Source organism: Gekko japonicus, unplaced genomic scaffold, assembly GCF_001447785.1.
Source record: "Gekko japonicus isolate JY-2015 unplaced genomic scaffold, Gekko_japonicus_V1.1 scaffold15, whole genome shotgun sequence".
In the NCBI taxonomy this organism is placed as follows: Eukaryota; Metazoa; Chordata; class Lepidosauria; order Squamata; family Gekkonidae; genus Gekko; species Gekko japonicus.
In genome coordinates, this window is record NW_015165830.1 from 1,458,582 (window position 1) to 1,479,957 (window position 21,376).

At 47.8% G+C, this 21,376-nt stretch overlaps 1 protein-coding gene across 1 annotated transcript in view; it reads left to right on the forward strand.

Moving 5' to 3' along the window:
- FDXR (ferredoxin reductase) overlaps nt 1-6,776 on the forward strand; it is a 40,269-nt gene extending 33,493 nt beyond the window's left edge. Inside the window, exons 8-12 of the mRNA XM_015410755.1 lie at nt 41-125; nt 2,858-3,057; nt 3,687-3,858; nt 4,436-4,609; nt 6,201-6,776. Of these exons, the coding sequence (XP_015266241.1) occupies nt 41-125; nt 2,858-3,057; nt 3,687-3,858; nt 4,436-4,609; nt 6,201-6,331 (762 nt within the window). The 3' untranslated portion in view covers nt 6,332-6,776. The remainder of the gene's footprint in view (nt 1-40; nt 126-2,857; nt 3,058-3,686; nt 3,859-4,435; nt 4,610-6,200) is intronic.
- Nucleotides 6,777-21,376: the final 14,600 nt, after the last annotated feature.

Here is a 21,376-nt window from a genome sequence, read left to right on the forward strand (position 1 = left end):
GTGTATGGAAGTGTAAAGTGTCTCTTTCTGAAAACCTCAGGAGCTGCGGGAGATGATCAACCTTCCTAATGCCAGACCTTTTCTCGATCCTACAGACTTCAAAGGCCTTGGAGATGTTGTCAAAGGTGAGGATTAACCAGTGACTCATTTCTGTTGCCGGGGGGGGGGGGTGTCCTGGGTTTTCAGCCCTTTGCAAAGCTGTTCCCTGACCCCAAAGCCCTTTCCCTAATCCTAGGAATGCGAGAGCCGCCTGCGTTTCCTAAGAAGGGGAATGCACTCTGGAAAACTGCACACATTCAGAGGCATGTTCCAGGGACGGGGTGTGTGTGGCTTGCAATAAACTTAAGTCTTTGGTTTGGTATAACTTGTACTGAATAAAACATTTCCCTCCATTATGTTCATGAAACCAGGAGCAGTTTGCATTAGAGGCCAGTATGAGAAATTGCTGTTGTCACTGTGTCGCCTGGTCAGGCAACTGATGGCTTTATCAAGTAGGCCACAAGAGGACGTAAATGTGTGATCGGTAGCCAAAGGATCAGACTGATTAACTGTTTCATTTGTACCGCTTTACTGCGCTCAAGTCTGGTGCACAATTTAAAATACTAAACCAAAAAGATACAGGAGGCTAAACAACAGAGACAAGCAGCATTTTCTTAGGCCCGTGGTGGAGAGGGGGTGACACACGCGCCCTTGGCTTGTGCTGCTTCCTTGCATCAGACTGATAGAGGTGCTCCCTCAAGAGAGGGACTTGTGGCTGGATTTCAGGGAAGGGGGTGAAGGAATGGGGAGAAATGTGGTTCCAGTGAAGGTATAGGGCATGAGGTGATGCCATGAGCAGGCAGCAAGGGACGAGGGGAGCACCCATTTGCTCCAGCTGTCTCTTTTCTGATTCTTACCCCTGTCCTTGATACCTCACTGGTTTAGATGGCTGAAGCTTGTTGATACTTAGCTGTTTGACACTTACTACCTTATAGTTCAAGTGTTGTTGCTTTTTTAACAGATTATGATTGAGGATGGAAAGCATCGCGAGAATCCCGGGAGGGCTTGCACTAATTCTCCCCCACCCCAGTCACCAAATGATACAGGACTAGGCCATGATACAGCTATACCTAGAATGGGAAGAGGTTTAGTTCGCAGCGCTATTAACAAGCTAAACATCCCTCTGTACTTTGCCTTTGTTTCTGATGGACAATCTCTGCTAATAAACTGACTGCCTTGCTGCATGCTGTTAGGATGAACTGTAGTGCTCTACAGGGCAATGAGTCGCAGCAGCAGCTGTCTAACCTTGAGATGGCCGAGGGCCAGAGACTGGCAGAGGCGGCTGCAGACAGCAGGAGTGTGGCTGCCCTTTCCTAGGGGGCTGCTCCCTGCATATCCTGACTGCAGAGTGCTGAAATTCCCCCCCCCCAAAAAAAAGAGAGAGAGAGAGAGAGAGAGAGAGTGCAGAGGGATTTGTGGCAATAGAGTTGCAGTGTGCTCAGAGGCGAGTTTTTATGATGCTAAGTGCAAAGTTAACTATTCCAGGGGGGAAATAAATAAATACTAGGTATAGACTGCTGCTTCATCTCAGCTGGTTTTAAAAACATAAATGCAGCAACTCTGACGGGATTTGGGATAATTTCAAACTAAAAAAAAAAAAGTACTGTGCGAGACCTGAGCTGACAACAGAGTAGGGTTAGTTTGGCCAGCTTAAAAGTTCAAAAATACAGGATTTCTCTTCATAAAATGACTGATAGTTTTAGCAAACACACGAAGATGCATTATACTGCGTCAGATCATAGGTCTATCAAGGTAGGTATCATCGGCTCTGACTGGCAGCGGCTCTCAGAGTCTCAGGTAGAGATATTTCACATGATGTACTGTCTGATCTACTGGAGAAGCTGGGGATTGAACCAGAGACTAGGGATGGGCACAAATTGAACCACAAAGCAAAATTCATCACAAATTTTGCCCTGTTCATGGTTTGTGAACAGAAGCTTGTGACGAGTCTATTGTCACAAACTTTTAGAGTGGTTTCTAGTGGTTCATGGATGGAGCAGAAGGCAGGGGGTTAAAGGGACTCCGAGTCCCTTTAAACCCCTGCTTTCTGTTCCCTGCAAAAACAGCTGAGCGGTGGGGGGGTGCTCCTCGCTGCGCAGTTGTAAGTGTGTAGGATTGGGGGAGGGGAGCAAGTACCTAATGAAAGAGATACCACTCCACCATCAGTGTGTGTTAGAATGCAAGGATGCACATAATTTGTTAGTTTGACCTGCCATCTCAGCTTAGCCCTTGCCCATCTTTGACTTATTGCAGCTTGTGTGTGTGTGTGTGTGTGAAAGGGGAGTGAGTGGTTGGATCAGGGAATCAGTCAATGCTTCTTTGCTGAAAAGAGTTATTCTGACCTTTTGAATGACACAGTCATGAGATCTGTCATGAAGAAGCTCAAGGAGATTATGTCAGTCTTACATTTTTACTCATCCTTTCTCCAAGGAGCTCAGGATGGCATATTTGGTTCTCTCCTCTTACATTTAGACCCACTTCAGTCACATTTCTTCCCATCTTGAAACCATTTTGGGAGGCTCCTGTAACCAGTGCTGCTGAGGATCAGCCAGTGCAGCAGGTCCTGAAGCCATCTTGGTTGCCCTGACTTGTGATCTTTCCAGGACCTCTCAGTGGCTTTCAGAACCATTGACTTGATTGTGTTTTTTCAAATCCTGATGGTTTTCAGAATCCCAACAAAACTGTTCAGCGTTATTGGTATGTGTGAGCTGAGATTTGTCTCTCCCCCCCCCCCGTAACCTTCTGTCCCAAATAAGGCTGTTAAACTCTGATCTGGTGGGCCCATTGTGTTCTTCTGCAGTGCTCTTTTAATTTTCAGATGCTCCCAGGCCCAGGAGACGGCTGACTGAGCTGATGGCCAAAACGGCCTTAGGTGAGCCTGGAGAGGAAGTGGCTGGCCGTTGGGCATCAGCATCTAGAGAGTGGAGCCTGAAGTTCTTGCGCAGCCCACTAGAAGTGTTGCCTGCCACGGATGGAAAGCGTGCAAGAGGGATCCGAATGGCTGTCACCAGGTTGCAAGTAGGAGCTCCTCAGTTGCCTCCATGCCAAAAAGCTTCCCCCCCTTTCTCCTTTCCTCTGCTGTCTCACTCTCTGAAGCTTGATGCAGCCTTTTAGGTTTGGAGATCCCCCCCAGGAGCTCTTTGGCATTAAGCTAAAGACAGCTTTATTTCCCCAGTCTAATTAGAACCATCAGTGTAACTACCTGCGGTCTGTAAGCCAAAATGGTAGCTTCTCAGCAAGCCAGCACTATGTCTCCCCAAGGAGCCACTCTCTGCATAAGGATATGAACCCCCCCCCCCTTTCTCCTTATTGGTCTTGATTGCTGTGATAAGAGGACACCAGCATGTACTGGTGATGGGGCTGCCATGAAAACGAAGGAGCTAAAATGAAGGCAGCGTGGCTTCTGCTGTTGGGTTATTTTGCTATTTCTTTATTATACTTCTGGCTGCTCTTCCTTGAGAGTGCTCGGAGCAGCTCGCATGGGGCTGTAGGGGTGTGTGGTCCAGACTCTGATGAAAGGTCTGTATGTGTTCAGAGTCCACAGTGCTGCCATTCTCTGGCCAAGGTGTCAGTTGGGTTGGCATCACCAGATGCCCTGCCTAACCTTGCCCTCCTCTCTTTTTTGTTTCTGCTCCTGGGCTGTGCAGGGTTCAGGAGAAATGGCCAAGGCAGTTCCCACTGGAGAAGTTGAGGACCTGCTGTGTGGGCTGATCCTCAGCAGCATTGGTTACAGAAGCCTCCCAATTGACCCAGCTCTACCCTTTGATTCCAAGCAAGGGATTATTCCAAACAATTTGGGAAGAGTCCTTGGTGCCCCAGGTCAGTATGGCTAGGGCCACATGTGTAACAGAAAGGGCTGTGTGGTGGAGGAGGGTGTGCTTTGGCAGACTGCTTGGAAGAGCCAGTGTGATGTAGAGTGCTGGACTTTGGCTGAGAAGACCTGAGTTCAAATCCCCTTCTGCCATTTATATAGCAGGGTGATCTTCGGCTAGCCTTGTGTGCTCAGTCTAAGCTACCTTATAGGGCTGTTCTGAGGATAAAGTAGGGAGGGCTGGATTTAAAAAGTACTGGATAAATAAGAGTGAACGGTCTAGGATGATTTGGACTGCAACTGATAACTGATGATAGGTGCACAAATTAATTACTGTTTTGCCAAAACTTAAAGCTGTTTTGGGCCAGCTACTGGTTTGGCTGTGCTATTTGTCCCTGACCAAAGCTTTTACTCAGGTCAGCAACAGCCATACTATGGTTATCACGGTCTTATAAAAAGCACTATAGGGTCCTAGTTTTTGCTTGGGTGTGTTCCAGCTAAAGAATTGTGTTAAGACAGGTTAGTGGAATTCATCCTTGGTGTTTTCGTGACTAAACCACCTGATGGTCTGTAAACTCTTTGCAGGTCTCTACTGCAGCGGCTGGGTCAAGCGGGGGGCCGTAGGTGTCATCCTCACTACTATGAATGACAGCTTTGACACTGCTCAGTTTGTGCTGGAGGACCTGCAGTCTGGAGCTCTGGATGTTTCAAAGGCTAAGGAAGGCTCTGAGTTGGTGAGAAGCATACTTCAGTCTCGAGGTGAGTATGTGTGGGAAAGACGTCTCAACTATTTAATAAGCCAGCTGACTTGATTGGCTATTGTGTTTTAATTGGTGCCATGTTGGCAACTGTGGCAAGTGTCCTGTCATTCACCGTGCCTACCTAAAGGGGATAATGGTACTGCCAACCAGAGGTGATAAAAGAAACAAACAACCTCATGATTCAAGCTCCCAGAATAACACCATGGGTTTGGAATTTCAGATTTTAAAAAGTTATATGTGCCCGGGGATTGGGTTTGTCTTCACACCGCTCTTCTAAAATACATGTTATTAGATTGTGAGTCACTTTGTTCCTCATGCTTGATTGTGGTTTTTAATTAATTTAATCAGTTTACATGTTGTGTTACTGAAGCGGCTCATAAATGAAAGTAATTAACGTCGTGTTCTCCAGATCTCTCTCTACATCCCTCAGAATACAGACAATCTACTTTCTTTTGGTTTTTTGTTCTGACTTGTAATGAGCATTCCTTGTCTTAAACATCATGAGCACTCAGTTCTACTAACTTCTCCCAGGAACCACAGTCTGCTGGAACGGATAGAATCTAGTGTCCCTGTTCAGTTACTTAAGTGTGCGATTTGCTTTGCAACATCACCATCAACATGCTTTGAGATGGGCTTTGTTCTGTTTCTATTGGTGGAGAATCAGTTGAATGTGTTTATACTGAGTCAAACTGTTGGTCCAACTAGCTTATTATTGTTTACTCTGGTTGGCAGAGGCTCTTCAAAGGCTCAGGCAGAGGTCTTTCATGTCACCTTCTGCCTGATGCTTTTAATTTCAGGTGCCAGAGACTGAACCAGGGACCTTCTGCATGCAGAGCAGATGCTCTACCACTGAGCCCTGGTCCTTCCCCCAATTTTTGCTACAGAACTCACCTCATGTACTTTCTACATGTGATGGTTTGCTAAATGGCAGAGATGTTTGTGTAGAAAATTAATCATAGATGAAGTTCCAAGTTGGTAAAGAAGAGGTCCAAGTTGGTAAAGCTATTAGAGGGGTGATGTTATAATTATCACCTTCCAGAGACTTGAAGCTTTTAAAAAAAGGGTGATCCTAAGAGGAATCCAGAGTTTTGATATTGTCCCAGTGTATGGAACCTAGAAAAGGCCAGTATGAATATGTACTCATTTGTATGTGAAACATCACAGTCAGAATGTGAAAGACTACTGGGTTTGGATAATTCTTATAGTGATCCTTCTCTGTCTACCTGGGAATGCATGAGAAAGCCCAGTTGGGTCATTTACCGTCATTAAATGCTTTTATTTGGGGCATGCATATGTGTTCTCTCTAGACCAGTTCTTAATTTTTAAGTGAACCAATGATGCTTCACTGCCTAAGGTAGAATAATGTCATAACTGTCTTCCAAGATACAACTAAATCCATTTTAGCCACACTCTTAAGTCAGCCTAGTAACTGACATGCAAAGCATGCCTTTAACTGACCATCTGATTCTGCAGAGGCTTTTGCATAGAAGGCATGTCGGCTTTAGTGGTTTCCACAGGGACACAATTTCTCTGCCTTTGGGGAACCAGTTGATTCAATCTGTGCGTTCTCATTTGTTATGCTCTGACAGGGATTCATCCAGTTTCCTTTTCGGATTGGGAGAAGATTGATGCTGCTGAAGTAGCAAGAGGCAAGCTGGCTGGGAAGCCTCGAGAGAAGATAGTGGATCCACAGGAGATGCTCGAATTGATCAGTCACTGACCTGGGCATCTGTGCTGTGAGAGCTGGCCACATTCCTGCTGTGGCCCTGTCTCTGTCAAAAAGGCTGTCTCTGCAGAAGGTTGAATCACTCCTCAGCCTACACATGTTCCGGAGACCCTGAGACTGGGCTGGTCCCGGATTGCTAAGGGATGTGAATTGGTTAAAAGCTTGTTGCCACTATAGGCAGCAGTGCTTGTTCACAGCCTTGGCCACCTTTGTGCTTTCCTGGCCATGAAAGTTACAGCTAAGTGGATGCTAGTTGGATTCTGCAGTTCTAGGCAAGCAGTACCTTCTTCCTCCCTCTTCCACAATTGCTGGACTCACAATAATGAGTCACTGGACCCTTTTTCTGGGACACATTAAGTACAAAAAAGTTTGATCTTTTTAGGGGTAAGTAAACAGTGCCTTAATACTGTCTATGTTCTTTTTTTTCTCTCTTTTGTATTATTTTGCCTAGCTCCATTTTTTTTTAAATATTAGGCTTATATGAACCATTCGGGAAAGGCAAAACTGGGTCTCACCTCTTTCTTGAGCAAGTTTTCACTGCTTGTTCAGAGAGAATGCAAACTTCCATAGAACACTCACCGTCAAAATGTGCAGAGCATTCCATTTTTAATCTTCAAACATGCTGGACATGACAGGAAAGCCAAACTTGAGGAAATTCAGAGACGATGCATAAATAGGGATGCATAATCATGGGGATGTGCCAGACAGCAAAGAGAGTATTGCTGGTCCTTCCGCCTGAAACTCAATTTTTCCACCTCCCTGATTTCCTGTAACTTTGATGTCAGATTGCAGTGGAAGACATTTGTATAATCGTCTCAAAATAAAGCTCTTCTTCAAATAGAAGGACAACCTGGGTCAGCAGCCTAGCATTCATTGCCTTATCTGGTGTGTGTGCTTTGGCCTTAATGCTGGTTTGGTGACCTGCTGTGGCAGCAATGCAAAGAGCTAGGAAAGGCAGGGCAGCTCTTCACAAACTTGACCAATCCACACCAATTTCAAGCACACGGTGTCACTGTCCATTAGAACTTGGATTACTGCTGCAGATAAAGTAACATGCATGCCTGATTAATTAGTTTGCTCTGGAGGTAGAAAGCTCTGACTGACATTATCACTGGATTCTTGGGTTGTATATTTTAGAATCCCCAGAGTTCATGAAGCATTTCTCTTAGACTGATCTATTAGAGTAAAATGAAAGTCGCGTTTGTAATCCTTGTTTTCATCCAGCAGGACAACACAGACTGCGTTAGTAACAATTTTTATTTCATGAGGAAGGCACTCTGCCACCAGACTGGAAGTGTATGAAGGCAGTTTCCAGTGGGTTGAATACAGCAAAAGGGTAATTAAACCTACCTTGGTCATTGCTGTGATTTGCCTCCTTACTGTCTCTTTCCAGACCCTGTCCTAGATGACTCAGACTAGCCTGATCTGGTCAGATCTTGGAAGCTCAGCAGAGTCACCCCTGGTTGGTACTTGAATGGGAGACCACCGAGGAAGTCCAGGATTGCTGCATACACACACACAAAAAAAAAACCCTCTTGCCAGGGGTCAAATAGAGTACAAGACATTGTTGGTAATGCAGGGGCCAGTGATTGAATTTTTGACTCCAGGTGGCCTGACTTGGTCGCTACATGGGTGGAATGCTGCTATTTCCTGTAGCGAACCCATAAAATATGAACAACTGCTGTATGTCCTTCAAACCCGTGTACTCACTTCAGAGAGGTTTGGTCCCAGGCCTACTTACACAGGTTTGAACAGCCTTGTGGTTCATGTGTTTATTTCAGGAACACATTTGTATGCACAGCACTCGCTGCTGCTGATTAAAGGGTGGAGACATTTTCTCTTCAGCACTGCCTCTGGCTTAACCTTCCATCCAGACTTTTGTACAGCTATTATCAGAAGTAAGAAATTTGTTACCTTGACTATGCCCCTGATCTTTCCTGCTATCTGTGTTTCTTCCTGTTCTCTGTCTATATCTGCACTTCTTTCTGCTGTTTGTCTTTGTTCCTCTTTTCACCTTGCAGCTAAACCTGAGGGTTCCAAAACTGATGTGATGTTGGCAGTTTTGTGTGTTTTGAACAATGGGAAAAGGGAATCTCATTATGAAGGCAAAAATGTTTGTGAGTACAGACCCCCTACATTCCCTTGACTGACCCCCCTGTCTCCCTTGTCATTAGGTGCTTTTCTGTCAGCTGGGACTGTGATTGTGGGAGAAACTCAGAATAACAGAAAAGCATTTGGCGAGAGGAAAGCCATGGTAGAATTCGGGTCCTCTTACCTGTATTCCTGAATTTGGGTCCCCTCACCTGTGCCTCTCCCTTTGTGATCACAAAACTGCTACCATATCTAATTTGCCCTTAAGCAGCTGTACATTTTGCCTAATTGTGAAATAAATCACATTAAAAAAAAACCCCAACATTTGCTTCCATACTAGGACATTTTCATGTTGCTCAATTATTCAATTACTAGCTGATTGTGGAAAATGAATTGATAGGGCTGTATTCCTCATAAAAGTCCATCAATGCCTACACTCTTAAGAGATCTTACTGTATATTTATCCTGGAATTAGTCTCAGTTCAGCAAAGGTTTCACTGCTCTCTGTAATTTTTCTGTTGTTCTTTTTACAGCCTCAATACTTACCTTGTCCCTCAGAGCACAAGCAAGTATTGCTGAATCTATTGTTAATTGCCAGTGCTTAGTTGGGATGGGAAAAGGAAATTAGGGGTTTCTTTGCAGCCAAAGCTAACACTAGAATAGTGAGTGTTAGGTTCTAGATTCCCCATTGTTAGCAGATCAGAATAAATTATGTAGGCACATACAAATATGTTTAATTTTATATCGTTCTTGCTACCTTAGCACAGAATTGCTGGTGTTTTTTCTTCCAAGGGCAGAACATATGGCCACAATACAGCCTTTCTAGGCCCATGGAAGTTTTTAATGTTAAATTAAAACTGATAACCAACCTATTGCGTTCTCTTGGTGAACTATGAGCATTGTTGCAGCAGGAAGACACAATTTGAATTCCAGTATTTTGGGCCTCATTCCTAATCAAGAGAAGGTACACACATGCACTTGCACATACATACACCAGAATCTCATTTGCAGTTTCATTAGGGAAATACAACAACTGCTGGAAACTTGTATGCAAATGAGCAATAAAGCTTGTCAAACAGCTGCTTATGTGAAACAGCCCTTGTTATGGTGCTAGGTTGGTGCATTTATGGTGTTACTTTCTTTGATCTAGGAATTGCATCAGCTCTGGATTTAGGAAAGTCATTAAGCTGGTTTTGGCAGCGTGTTCTTAGAAGGGTTGGAACAGATCTGTATCACATTCTGGAAAACTTTGACGGTCAAAAATACCCTCTCTTTATGCTAAGACTTCCCTTGTTCGTAAAAACAGAGAGCTTTCTGCATCTCAGCTCAAAACTATCTTGTGCAATGAGGTATCTTACCATCTCTGTGGACTGCAGTGGGATTATATATACTCTGCAAGCAAGTACTAGGCGTAAAAGAGGTGGATTACCTGGATCCCAGTGCCCTAACTGTTTAGAAGATGCTTCCCAGTTTCTAGAGCAGGGAGATTTTGAGAGCCATTAAGAGCAGCAGACACAGAAGATAGCAGCTCTACACAAAGCTGCTATCTGTCATATTGAAATTGACAAGAGAAGTGCTTTTGTGTAGAACTTTCTTTTTGGGATTATGCTTCATGGGTCATTTGGATTTTCTGCCTCTGGTACCAGAGTTCTTGGAAGCGGCCCACCTTCTACCAGGATAGCCTCTTGGCTTACATACGGTGGTATCTCTGAGTCTTCATATAGCTGGGGAACTTTGTGTATTCAGCACTGCTAGGAAGGTGTACAAGTGGGCCGATATCAGCTGTTTGTGTTCTCTAACAAATTAAAGAGAAGGAAATTTCATGTAAATGCTGTATCAAAAAAGCCAGGAAGCAGCAATATCATAAAAACAGCCAGCATCTATCAGGTAAGTTAACTGTAGTGTGCAGCTTTGCTTCATTGTTGAATGGGCCTTTATTTAGTCATTGGCTTTGAGTTTACATAGAGGGAAAGACTGGGTTGCTGGGAAATGAAGAGAAAGATGGGGAAATTGCCTTGATCACCAACCCAGTGCAAGATCCTAGATATTGTTTGTCAGTTGATGATGAAGACAGCTGGACCCCAAAAGCTGCAGAAATCCATAGCATCCCATCACCATATTGTCTACTCATGGGCATACCTCACAATAAGGTTTTGAATGTAAAAGAATCCAAGATGAAGACCAATAGTGGATGATATAATATGTCCTTGTCTGTGCAAGGACTCTACTGGTGTGTAGGTTAAAATCTGCTCATTCTGCTCTATCTTTTCCTGCAGAGTGGAAATTTATGAAAGGAAGAAGAACTGAAGGGGATTGCACACTGAAATGTGATGGAGCTTTGGAATTAATGCCCCCATCTATACAAAGTAGCAGTAAAAGACAAAAAGTCTGTCTTTTAGGACTGACGTTATGTGAATAAGGGCACTCTAGGTGAAGAATACATAAAGTCACAGCATGTTCTCATGCTTTTGAACTATAGCACCTTGGAAACTTGGCCATCCTTCCCTCTCCCTTCCATTCTAAACTTCCCAAAGCTGTCTTAGCCCAAGTCTGTTCTGTCCATTGGATGGTGCTGGGAAGCTAGTAAACATTACATGCACCCTCCGCAGGAAAGCAACAAAGTTTTTTGCTGCATAGAGTGAAAAATCATTGAAGTTTATCCAAGGTATGGATCTGATGTCATACCACTGCCTACACTGAAGATATACTGGGCTGCCTTTGTCTCTGCTTTAGAATCTGTTCTGCCTTTGAAGGAAAAGCCTGTTCTTCAGGCTGGATAAATAACTTAACTTTACACAGTGCAGTATTAAAAGAGTGATGTGACACCTGAAAGACTAGTAGATTTATAATAGCACAGGTTTGTGTGGGCTAGAACCCATTTCATGCACACACAAGTTTGTGCTGCTTTAAATCTGATGCATGAAGTAAAACCTCAGTTAGTGAAATGTGGCACAGACTACTTCTTGCATTTCATGGCCTTTTATTACATTTTCATCGCAACTTTCTTCTGCTCTGGAAGGTGGACATGAGCCCCCACACCATTTTCTCCTCACATCAATCCTGTATGGTAGTCCAGGCTTGAGAACGTGACTGGCTCAGGGTCATCCAGGGAGTTTTCTGGCTGAATGGAGGCTTAAACCCAGGTCCCTCTGGTCTCAGTCCCACACTCTAACCAGTACACCATACTGCTTTGGGTAAAACCAATTGTGTGTGTGTGTGTATAAAAATACGCAGGTTGAGGGTTCACATCACGTGCCTTCATTAAATCTGTTAGTCTTTAAAGTGCCACAAACCATCTTTTGTTTTTGCTGCAACATACTAACTTGGCTACCTTCCTGGAAATGACAAGACTAAGGGTACATCTGGCTTCCCCTACCACTGGTATTGGTTGACTAATAGTTGACAGTACCAAGGTGGGGACGAGAGCTTTTTGATAAAGAATCCCTTTTGAAAACAGAGTCACTTGTCCTGATCTTGCTAAGTCTGAGCTGGCACGGTGACCGGTGATTTATGGATGGTCAGGCATATTAAATCAATGCACCAGATACCTGAAAGAACTTCAGTCTGGAAACAACCTAAGCAGGCTCACTTGGAGAGCAACTGCAGGTATCTAAATCCAAATCTCTGTTATCTTTGATACCAAACTGCCTGGAATGATGAAGACACAGTTGCCGTGAAATCCTCCCTCTGCACTTAGCTCTCTAATTTAGAGATGTTGATCAGAGCCCACTGGGTGCTCATGGCCTACTGAACCCAGCGCAGAGGTCAATTCCTTCAGATTCCAGCTTGCCTACAAGAGCCTGCTGTCTAATCCTTCTCTCCTTTCATCATCTGGTCATTTTACATTTCAGCATCTGAGGGCTTTGTTGTGGCAGAAGCGGGTGAGATAATAGATTCCCCAGTTTCTGCCCACTTATGAAACTTGCCATCTGTAAGCCTCTCTTTTCTCACAGAGCAGTTCTCTGCAGACAGTTTCGCATGTGCCTTATGTTCTACAGTTATCAGCATTACTCAGATGAAAACAGGGGAACTCCTGTATGATTCTCAGTTGTGAAGCTTGGGGATCTTCCCCATGAAGGAAAACAACAGCCAGGCAGGTCCATGGCTAAAATTGGGTTCTAACCAGTGTTCCCTCTAAGCTGAGTTAGTGTGAGCTAGCTCACAGTTTTTTAGCCTCCGGCTCACAGATCTTTGTCTTCACTCAGAAAGGGATGGCTAGGGGTGTACAAAAAAACAAAATTGGTAAAATTCAGATTCGGATTTATTGAACCCGAATTTTTGGGGGAAACCCAGAAAAACCCAAATACCTATACCGGTAAAGCATAGATATCCGAAAATTCTCAGGAAACTCAAAAAATTTGGGTCCATTATATCCAATGGGGCCATTGAAGTCAATGGCAATAATCTTCGGGGGAGGGGGTTTGAGGTAGAGGCTCCAAATTTGGACTGTGGCTGCTCCAGCCTCTCCCCAAATGACCCCTAAAGTTTTGAGAAGAGTGGTCCATGGGGTCCAATTCCGGGGCATCCAAAGAGGGTGCCCCCAGATCAGCTTGCTGCCTTGCCTGCCTATTGCCTGTTTGCCACCGAAATTCGGCGGCAATTTAGCCCCATTATATCCTATGGGCCATTTGGCACAATATGGGGCTTTACCAGTATAGATATTCGGGTTTTTCTGGGAATCCCGAAAAAATTCGGGTCCAATAAATCTGAATCCAAATTTTACCTTTTATTTTTTGCACACCCCTAGGAGGGGGTTTGAGGGAGAGGCTCCAAACTCGGAGGGAGGCTGCTGGAACCTCTCCCCAAGATACCCACCAAGTGTCAAGAAGATTGGACCAGGGGGTCCAATTCTACGGGTCCCCAAACAGGTTGCCCCCATCCCTCTATTCTCTGGGGGGGGAGCATGTTTGCATTGCCAGCCAGGCCCAGCCAGCACTGCAGCAGAACCATAGCCATCTCTCCCCCCCACACACACAACCTGTGCCAAGGTGCCCAAAACCAACAGAACTTGGTTCAAACCAGAGAATCTCTGCAGCAGCAGCATAGACTGAGGGAGCATGTTTGTGCATTGCCAATGCCAACCAGGCCCAGCAGCAGAACCAGAGCAATCTCCCCCCCACAACCTGTGCCAAGGTACCAGCTGCCAGTCAGTGCCCAAAACTAACAGAACTTGGTTCAAACCAGAGAATCTCTGCAGACTGCAGCAGCAGCCTACAGACTGAGGGAGCATGTTTGTGCATTGCCAATGCCAGCTAGGCCCAGCAGCAGAACCAGTCCAGAGCAATCTCCCCCACCACAACAACCTGTGCCAATGTGCCAGGCAGTGCCCAAAAAAACCCAAAACCAACAGAACCAGACAATCTCTCCCTCTGCAGCAGCAGCAGCCTACATAGGGAGCATGTTTGCATTGGCAGCCATGCCCAGCAGCAGAACCAGAGCAATCCCCCCCAACAACCTGTGCCAATGTGCCCGGCAGTGCCCCCCCCCAAAAAACCCAAAACCAACAGAACCAGACAATCTTTCCCTCTGCAGCAGCAGCGGCCTAGGGAGCATGTTTGAATTGCCAGCCATGCCCACTAGCAGCAGAAGAACCAGAGCAATCTCCCCCCACCCCCACAACAACCTCTGTGCCAGTCACTGCCCAAACCCAACTGGACTCAGGACAAACCAGAGGATTTCTGAAGTATATAAACTGAAGGGGGGGGCAGGCAGGACCTGTGCAAGTGAGCAATCAGCTAGGGGTGTACGATTCCCCACTCAGCACAATAAGGGAGGCCAGAGGAACCCAAATGGGCCCAAATCAACACCACAACAAGAAGCCCTGCCCACTAATGCCCCAGAGAGTGAGATGGAGGGGGGTAGTGTCTATCTGTCCAGTGAACCTCCTGTCTCGCAGAAGTACACCAACACCAGCCATCACTGCCTGCCTCGGTGGAGGAGGCTTAGCCTAGGTGTGGCAGCTGCCATTCATCACAGGCTCTCCCTCCCTTATCCCACCACGCCCCTGCAGAAAAAGAAAGATATATTAGTGTTAGTGTGAGCCAGCTCACAGTTTTCTAGTCTCCGCCGGCTCACAACTTTTCATCTTAGGCAGGAAGGATGCTTCCAGAGCAAACTTATGCAGTAGCCAAATCACTCACTCCAGTAGCTCACAAGATTTTCAGCTCACAAGATTCCACAGCTTAGAATCCAGGGACCATTGCAATGCACACAACATGTATTTACAGTATGGTGCTCCTGTGTGTGGTGCTGGTTTCTGGCTGGCCTCTACCCTACTCTACCATTGGAGAACAATTAGTGTGATGCTGTTTTATTATTTTCAGCATGCAATTTTGGTTTGGGGTGGCTGCTGGCCGTGGAACTTAGGTGTATACACGCACCACGCTACTTTGCCCTAGCATCTAGTTTTAATCATGGGACGAGCGTGGCCCAAATTCCCAGCACAGACCAAGAGAGGATTGCAGGCACAAGGATGTGCTCACTTCAATCTTCATAGTCTAGTTCCGGGAAACTGAACAGTGGCAAGTTGACCTTCAGGAAGACCAACTGCTCAACTGACCAGGGGCTCAGGCATGAGTGATGCGGGCAGACAATGTTGCCCGCATAGGAAAAGACGTACTCACTCTGAACGCTCATCGGAGGGCACGAGAGTAGCTTCAGGGCCACGGCAGAGCGGGCCGGCAAGACTGCCTCCTTCGTGGCCCAGTAGCTAAGTGGACAGGTGGACTCCGGTTTGTAGGGCTCCGCGAGGTAATCCCTCACCATCGCAGCCGCCGTGTCCTCCGCTCCCAGAGGGGCCAAGGATCCGCCCCATGAATGCCATCTCAGGATTCGTGGTGGTGGGAGCCGTGAGGGGAACGCTGCCTAGCAGGGGAGGTGGAGGATGAACAGCACTCGAGGTGCTGGCACCCTCCCCTCCCACAGCTCCTGACGATGTTCCCATCTTGACTCGCATCTTGCCAACTCGCTTGGAGAGAAGATTCCTCTATCGAGTTAACTTGTTGGCCCACTCAGTGATCCTGCCCTTGATGCGCGGATCACACATGGTTGCCATCATGTAGATCCTGTCCTGGAGGATAAGCTCAAAGTGCCTCTGCAGTGCACTTTGCAGCCTTCTCACCAGGGCGCACACCGCTGGAAGAATGTCTGCATGTCCTGCAGGTGGCTTCAGAAACGATGCCAACTCCTCATGGACCGCGAAGACCATGGGGATGACAAAATCCAAGCCCACCGTGTCAGACGAGAGCAATTCTGTGAAGGTCTTTAAGGGCTTAAGAACCTCCACAGCCTGAGAGATAGTCAACCACTCCTCGCAGTTGAGCCGGCTCTCTTCCTGAATGACCCCGCTCTCAGAGATCAGGGCAGTCAGGGCTCTCTCCTGCTCCACCAAGCATTCAAGCATGACGCAGGTGGAGCTCCAGCGAGTGGAGACTTCGCCTAGCAGGCCGTGCTCTGGCAGGCCTGCCAGCACCTGCTTCTCATGCAGTAGATAGAGGTCCTTTGTACTGTGTGAGAAGTGACTCGTGATGAACCGGCATTTCTCGAGGATATGCCGGAACTCATGAGTCACAGTGTCCAGATTGGGATCCTTTGCAGAACCCAACCCCAGAGCATTCTTAACCACGAGATGGGTAAGGTGGGCTGCACAGGGAATGCGCTTCAGGCCCAGTTGCTCTGCCGCTGCCCTGAAGTTTGAGCCGCTATCGGTCACCAGGAAGCCCTTGGTGATGCCCCTGCCTACCCACTCGTCGAACTGACTATTGATGGCGACCCGAATGTTGTCCGCCGTGTGCGACCCATCGAGTCTCCCAATGTGAAGCAGAGCCTTGGAGTAGCCGGCCCAGTGGCCCTGACCCTGCCTGGCACTAGGTTGCCCTCCCTTACCCAAAACCTCGCTCGGTTGCCACCAGTGTGCAGTAACTGAGATGTACGAGTTATACGCCTTACAGGATGTCCATATGTCGAACGTGAAGTGAACATATCTCCCACAAGCGTTGGACAAGTGTGCCTTCATGTGGTCTCTGGCAGCCCTGAACAATGAGGGCATCACAGTCCTGCTCATCGTGGTGCGAGCAGGGGGCGTGTACCAGGGAAAGGCATACTGGAGCACCCTGCGGAAACCGATGTCTTCAACTGCGGAGTAGGGGTGCCTGTCTATGGCAATCATCTCAGCAAGAATGCAAGTGACCTTCCTGCTGGCCTGTTGCTTCCCACCCCTAGGCACTCTAGTGCTGATGTCGCCAAACATCTCCATCAGAGATGTTTGGCATCCCTGCCCCGTCCCTACCTCGGAACGCGCAAGGGGAGCGCTGGAGATGGTCGGACGACTCACCTCCTGGCTGGCTGGTGGTGGCCACCTGGGCACCCCAGCAGCAGCCTCTCTCTCCTCCTGAAGAAGCACTGCCTGGTGGTGCTTTTTCAGATGGTTCCGAAGCCCAGAGGTCGAGAGATGGGCGATGTCCTTCCCTCGACTTACCTGGGCCCTACACAGCTGGCACTGCGCAAAACGGGGATTCTCTGAGATGACCTGGAAGTGGTTCCAGACTCCAGAGGTGAAGGAACACCCACGCCGACCAGCGGCCATGGGCTTCCCCAGAGCCGCCTCCTGTGAGGGGCTCAGGCCAGACACATATTGTCCTGAGGGGGTAGGAAGAGAAAACTGAGCAGGGGGAAGGGGTTGAGATGGCAGGTGCTTGAGGCGCACAACCTCCATCTCTTCCTCTTCCTCCTGTCCCAGCCTCCCCCCCCCCACAGGAGGCCTGTTGAGGCCTTGAGGCACCAGAGGAGTTGGCAGGTTACCCAGCTCCTCCTCCAGTTCCTCTAGAGCCCTCTTAGTCCTTGGAGTGAGCCCTGAGAACAGAGTGTCCCCAAAGCTCAACCCCATGGACTGCCCTTGCTGCTGAGTCCCAACGGCTGGAGGAGGAACTGCCTGAGCAACAGACCCCTGTCCAGTGCCAGCACCTACAGGCACCTCTGCTGTGACCACCCCAGAAGCATCCTTAAAGATAGCGAAGAGAGACACACGCGGTATCTTCACACCGGCACCACCCTGGCCAGAGGTCGGAGTGGTGCCAGGATGCTCAGTTGTGGCCCTGCGCTTAGGTACGGGGAGAGCCACAGCTTTCCCCTCCCCCCTCCCCTTCGCCCCTCTAGTCTTCTCCTTTGCCTTACCCCCAGGGCCCCTCTGCATTTCCTTCCTGCCGCTCATGGTACCCCTGGCCAAACTCAGACTAACTTGTTGTGGGGAGGGTATTAGGCACCTAACTTACCTGCACTATCACCTGACCCTAAAACAACCTCAGACACCTTTGTATAAACCCTCCCACCGAAAAACTTTTTCTCTCTCTTTCAGTAGCCCCTAACCTAGCCTTGCTTCACTTTTTTTCTGCGTTTGTTTTTTTATTACTAGTGAATTTCTACACTGGCTCTGACTATGGTTTACAGACTGTCCTTGAGATGGCTTGTTCAAACCCTTTTAAAAGTTTTTGGGTTTTGAACTACTCCTATCTAGATTGTACTGGAACCACCTGATTCCCTTGCGGAATCAGGAAAAGCTCCCTAATTGAAAAACAATCCAAAAGGGAGGGAAGTGCCTGGTTTCACCAAAAGTCAGTCAGAGCACAAACAGCACAGCTAAGCTCACTACTTTTTAAATAATTAAATGCTACTTAAACCTTTCTTTTATGTGAAGACAAACCTGCCTCTGTTTGTTCTCCTACCACTGGCCTAGTTAGGTAGAACAGCTAAAGCCCTATACTGAGATTTAGAATATTTGTTAAAAATAAACCTGTATCCTTTTTTTAAAGCCTATTTAACACAACACACAGCTAAACCAGAAGCACACAGAGAGAGCACAGTCCTCCCCTATGCCTAAGAAAGCCCAAACAAAACCTGCTAAAAGGCAGAACAGAAAAGGCAACAGTCCCCCCAAGCAGAACCCTAAGCCCCCAAAAAACCCAGGAGGCCTGGCCAAGAAAGACACAGACAGACCTTAAAACAAGCAGAACACCCCCCCAAAAAAAAACCCAGGAAAGAAGACCAAGAAGCCAAAAAAAACCCCACAGACCTTAAAAACCTTGACAAGAACCAGACACACCTACAAAGAAAGACCTAGGTCCCAAGCAGAAACCCCCCCCCAAAAAAAGCCCCCAAGAAAAACCAAGCCAAAACCCCCCCACAGACCTTAAAAACCTTGACAAGAACTAAAGGCACACCTACAAAGACCTAGGCCCCAAGCAGACCCCCCCCCCCAAAAAAAATCCAAGACCAAGCAAAAAACAACAACCACAGACCTTAAAAAAACCTTAATTGCAAAAAGGAGACCCAACAAGAAGAACCAAAGGCACACCAACAAAGAAAGACCTAGGCCCCAAGAGTTTCCCTTTTATTCTGTAGATTAACTACTGAGAGAACGACCAATGCCTTAGGCTATGTTATATTAAACAGACAAGCCACACCAAGCAATTGCTACAATACTGGTATGCTAAACTAATGGAATATGTGCAATAGAAGTTAAGAGCAATACTAACCGGCATTTCCACCAGAGCTCCTAGTGATTCTGTTGCCACCCACCAGTCATAATTGTACTAACCAACAATGCCCTCACAACACACTTGACAAATTGAGATAGACTGGAATATTGTGACATTCATCCCACACTCTTCCAGAGGGAACACACAACTGAGCTGCAAAAAACAATCCAGAGCTGTGTTTGTACTCTTCCCTTGCCGCCACTGGAGTCACCCGTGCTGCAGGAAAGCTGCAACTGACACCAGCCCAAAGGCTGCCCCCAGATGGGTTCAAATTCCATGGCAACTCAAACACAGCCACCAGCAACCTGAAAACCCTTTTGACTGGAGAGAAAGACAGCGCTGAATAGGGAAGTATGCTTTGCCAAGTCTGTCCAGAAAGCCAGCTGCATAGGCCAGTACTTAGAAGCATGTGGAATCCATAAACGGCCATTCTGCCTATATTACCTTATTTATTTATTTATATTATTTCTAGCCCGCCCTCCCCTGCACAGCAACGCCCAGGGCATGTTACAATAATGCATATAAAACAATAAGATTAATTAAATATTGTAATGTATTGAAATGATTACATGAATCACCTCATAGGACTCCCGTGTTAAGCTTCGAGCCAGACCAGGGCTCCTCTGAGCGAACTTCCTATTGGTCGCTTCGTAACAGCGACCAATCAGAACGATACCATTCCCTAGGAGGGAAAGACTCCCATTGGTCTTTATTCTAGCAATCTCATTGGTTGTTATTTGTAAATAGGCGTGGCTACATTAGCCCGGTTATGTTTAAAAGGAGCATAAGCTCCCACTGTTTTCTGTTCTGGTTTCTTACTGAGTTAGTGCTTGCTCGTTACTTCCAATAAAGCTGAATCACTTGCTGAATCACTGTACGAGTCCTTTGTTAGCGCGATCTAACAATTGGCGACGAGGATGGGATGTTAGAGCAGGTAGGCAGCCCTGCGGACATCCACACTTCGGACTCGGAAGAAAGCGGGCAGAGCACAGCAGCCGATCCGGCGGAGGCGCCACCAGCTCCGGTGCCCAAGTCTCCCCCGATGGCTGGAAGCCAGAAGTTCGAGTGCTTCGAACCCTCCTCAGAAGACTGGGACTCCTACCTGTCCAGGTTCGAGTTCCATCTGGAGACCCACGACATCACCGATGAGGCGAAGAAACGAGCATGCCTCCTGAGTTCCTGCGGGAAGGGGACCTTCGACATAGCCAGGTCGTTGGTGGCCCCAACTGATATAAAGACTGTCACCTACGCTGACATCACGGAGAAGCTTAAGGCTCACTATTCTCCACAACCGTCGGAGATCGCCTGCCGGCACGCTTTTTACAAGCGGAACCAGGCCGGAGGCGAGACCATCGCAGATTTCGTGGCGGCCCTTCGCAAAGCCGCACGGCCATGTAATTTCCACAACGTGGAGGAAGCCCTCAGAGACCGTCTCGTCTGCGGTCTCAAAGATGAAAGGCTGCAACAGAGGCTGTTCGCCCGCACCACCCTGACCTGGGCAGTGGCCTACGAAGAGGCCGTGGCCGCGGAAGCAGCGGAGAAGTCCACGAAGGAGGTCCGCCAGCGGGTGGCAGAGCCCAGTATACACGCTCAACGAGACAGCGAGGGCGAAGACGCGGATGATGACGTCAACGCGGTTCGAGGCAAGCGGACCCCAGCGAAGACTACCAACGTCAAGCCTTGCTCCGGTTGTGGCGGGAAGCACCAGCGCGGCTCCTGTTGGGCTCGTGATGTCGACTGCAGAGCGTGTGGGCGGCGTGGTCATCTGGCCAGAGTCTGCAGATCAGCGAAGAAGGATCCCTCAACTAACAACCGGTCAGCGCAGAGGGGCACTCCAGTCAGCACCCAAGGCAAGACCCGTTCCTCAGCATCGGAAGCAAGCTGCCAGTTGACGGCGACCTTGTCGAGCGCATCGGCCGTAAATCGCACCAGCAGCCAGGGCAAGATCACCGTGACTCCACTCCTCGACGGCCGACCCTGTACAATGGAGGTGGACTCAGGATCGTCCGTGACGGTGATTTCTGCCGCGTCCTGGCGCCAGTTGTTCCCGAACCGAAGCCGGCGGCGGCTCCAGCCTGCGGGAACCAGAGTGTCCGACTTCCAGGGCAACCGAATTCCCTTGGCCGGACGGGACTCTGTTACTGTTGAGTATAAGGGGAAATGTGTTAAACTGTCATTCCTGATTGCAGAGGGAGACCGGGTTAACCTGCTAGGGTTAGATTGGTTTGAGCCATTGGGCATCGGTATTTCTGGGATTAACAGGATGTCTGAAAATAAATGGGGCATGCTGTACGACCTGTTCCCTGATGTATTTGCCGAAGGGTTGGGAAGGTACAAGGGCCCCCCGGTTGCGTTTGACTTAGATCCGTCAGTCAAACCTATTAGGTTGAAGTATCGGAAAGTACCTGTGTCTCTC